The sequence below is a fragment of the Tupaia chinensis genome, unplaced genomic scaffold, assembly GCF_000334495.1.
Source record: "Tupaia chinensis unplaced genomic scaffold, TupChi_1.0 Scaffold143644_1, whole genome shotgun sequence".
NCBI classification, from domain to species: Eukaryota; Metazoa; Chordata; class Mammalia; order Scandentia; family Tupaiidae; genus Tupaia; species Tupaia belangeri.
In genome coordinates, this window is record NW_006203492.1 from 502,886 (window position 1) to 503,717 (window position 832).

At 75.2% G+C, this 832-nt stretch overlaps 1 protein-coding gene across 1 annotated transcript in view; it reads left to right on the forward strand.

Moving 5' to 3' along the window:
- Positions 1-264, forward strand: part of P2RY8 (P2Y receptor family member 8) — a 41,303-nt gene extending 41,039 nt beyond the window's left edge. The window contains 1 exon segment of the mRNA XM_027766707.1: positions 55-264. Within this exon segment, the coding sequence (XP_027622508.1) occupies positions 55-264 (210 nt within the window).
- The last annotated feature ends 568 nt before the right edge of the window (positions 265-832 follow it).

The window sequence follows — 832 nt, forward strand, 5'->3', positions numbered from 1 at the left end:
GCCCCGAGGACCCCCGCGCAGACCCCAGCTCCTGTCCCCCGGCCCGGCCCACAGCGCCCTCGGAAGAGCCCCCAGGACCGGACCGCCGCAGCTGCACACGGCCCACACTGCGAAGCCCTTCTGCAAGCACAGCCCAGCCTCCTCCCGCGGGGGCCGAGCTGCTCGCAGGCCGCCGCGTGCGCGCTGTGCGGGACCAATGGGCAGGGCCGGGGCGTGGCCGAGGCACGTCGGGGCGGAGCGGGCCCTCCCGTGGGCGGGGCCTAGGGCGAGACTTAGGTCGGGGCGGGGCACCATGGTGGGCGTGGCTTTCCTTCAGAGGCCGTTAGCGGACTATGGCGGCCTGGGGCGTGGCCTCCCTTGGGGCCGAGCTTTGCTGGGGCGTGACCTGAAGGGGCGGGGCCTTATTCTCCGCAGGGAGTGACTGGCCTTGGGTGGGCGAGGCGTGGCTTTGCTTTAGAGGCGCCGGTCGACTACGGCGGCCGGGGGCGTGGCCTCACTCGGTGACGACGCGCTACTCGAGGGCGTGTCCTGGAGGGGGCGGGGCGCGCCTGCCTGTGGTTGGGGTCTAGGGCGGGGCTTCATTTTGCACGGGGTGGGTTGAGGCCTTGGGTGGGCGGGACGCGCTTCGCTGGAGCGGGGGCGTGGACTCCGGCCTCGCGGGGCGGGGCCTAGCCGGGGGCGTGGACTCCGCGGGTGACTCTCCCCCACCGGGGCGTGGCCTGCCGGGGGCGGGGCGTTCCAGAGGCGTGGCCCAATGGGTGTCGCGGCCTCGCTGGGCGGAGCGCTCAGGGGCGTGGCTCCCCGGGGGCGTGATCCGGCGGGGGCGGAGCTC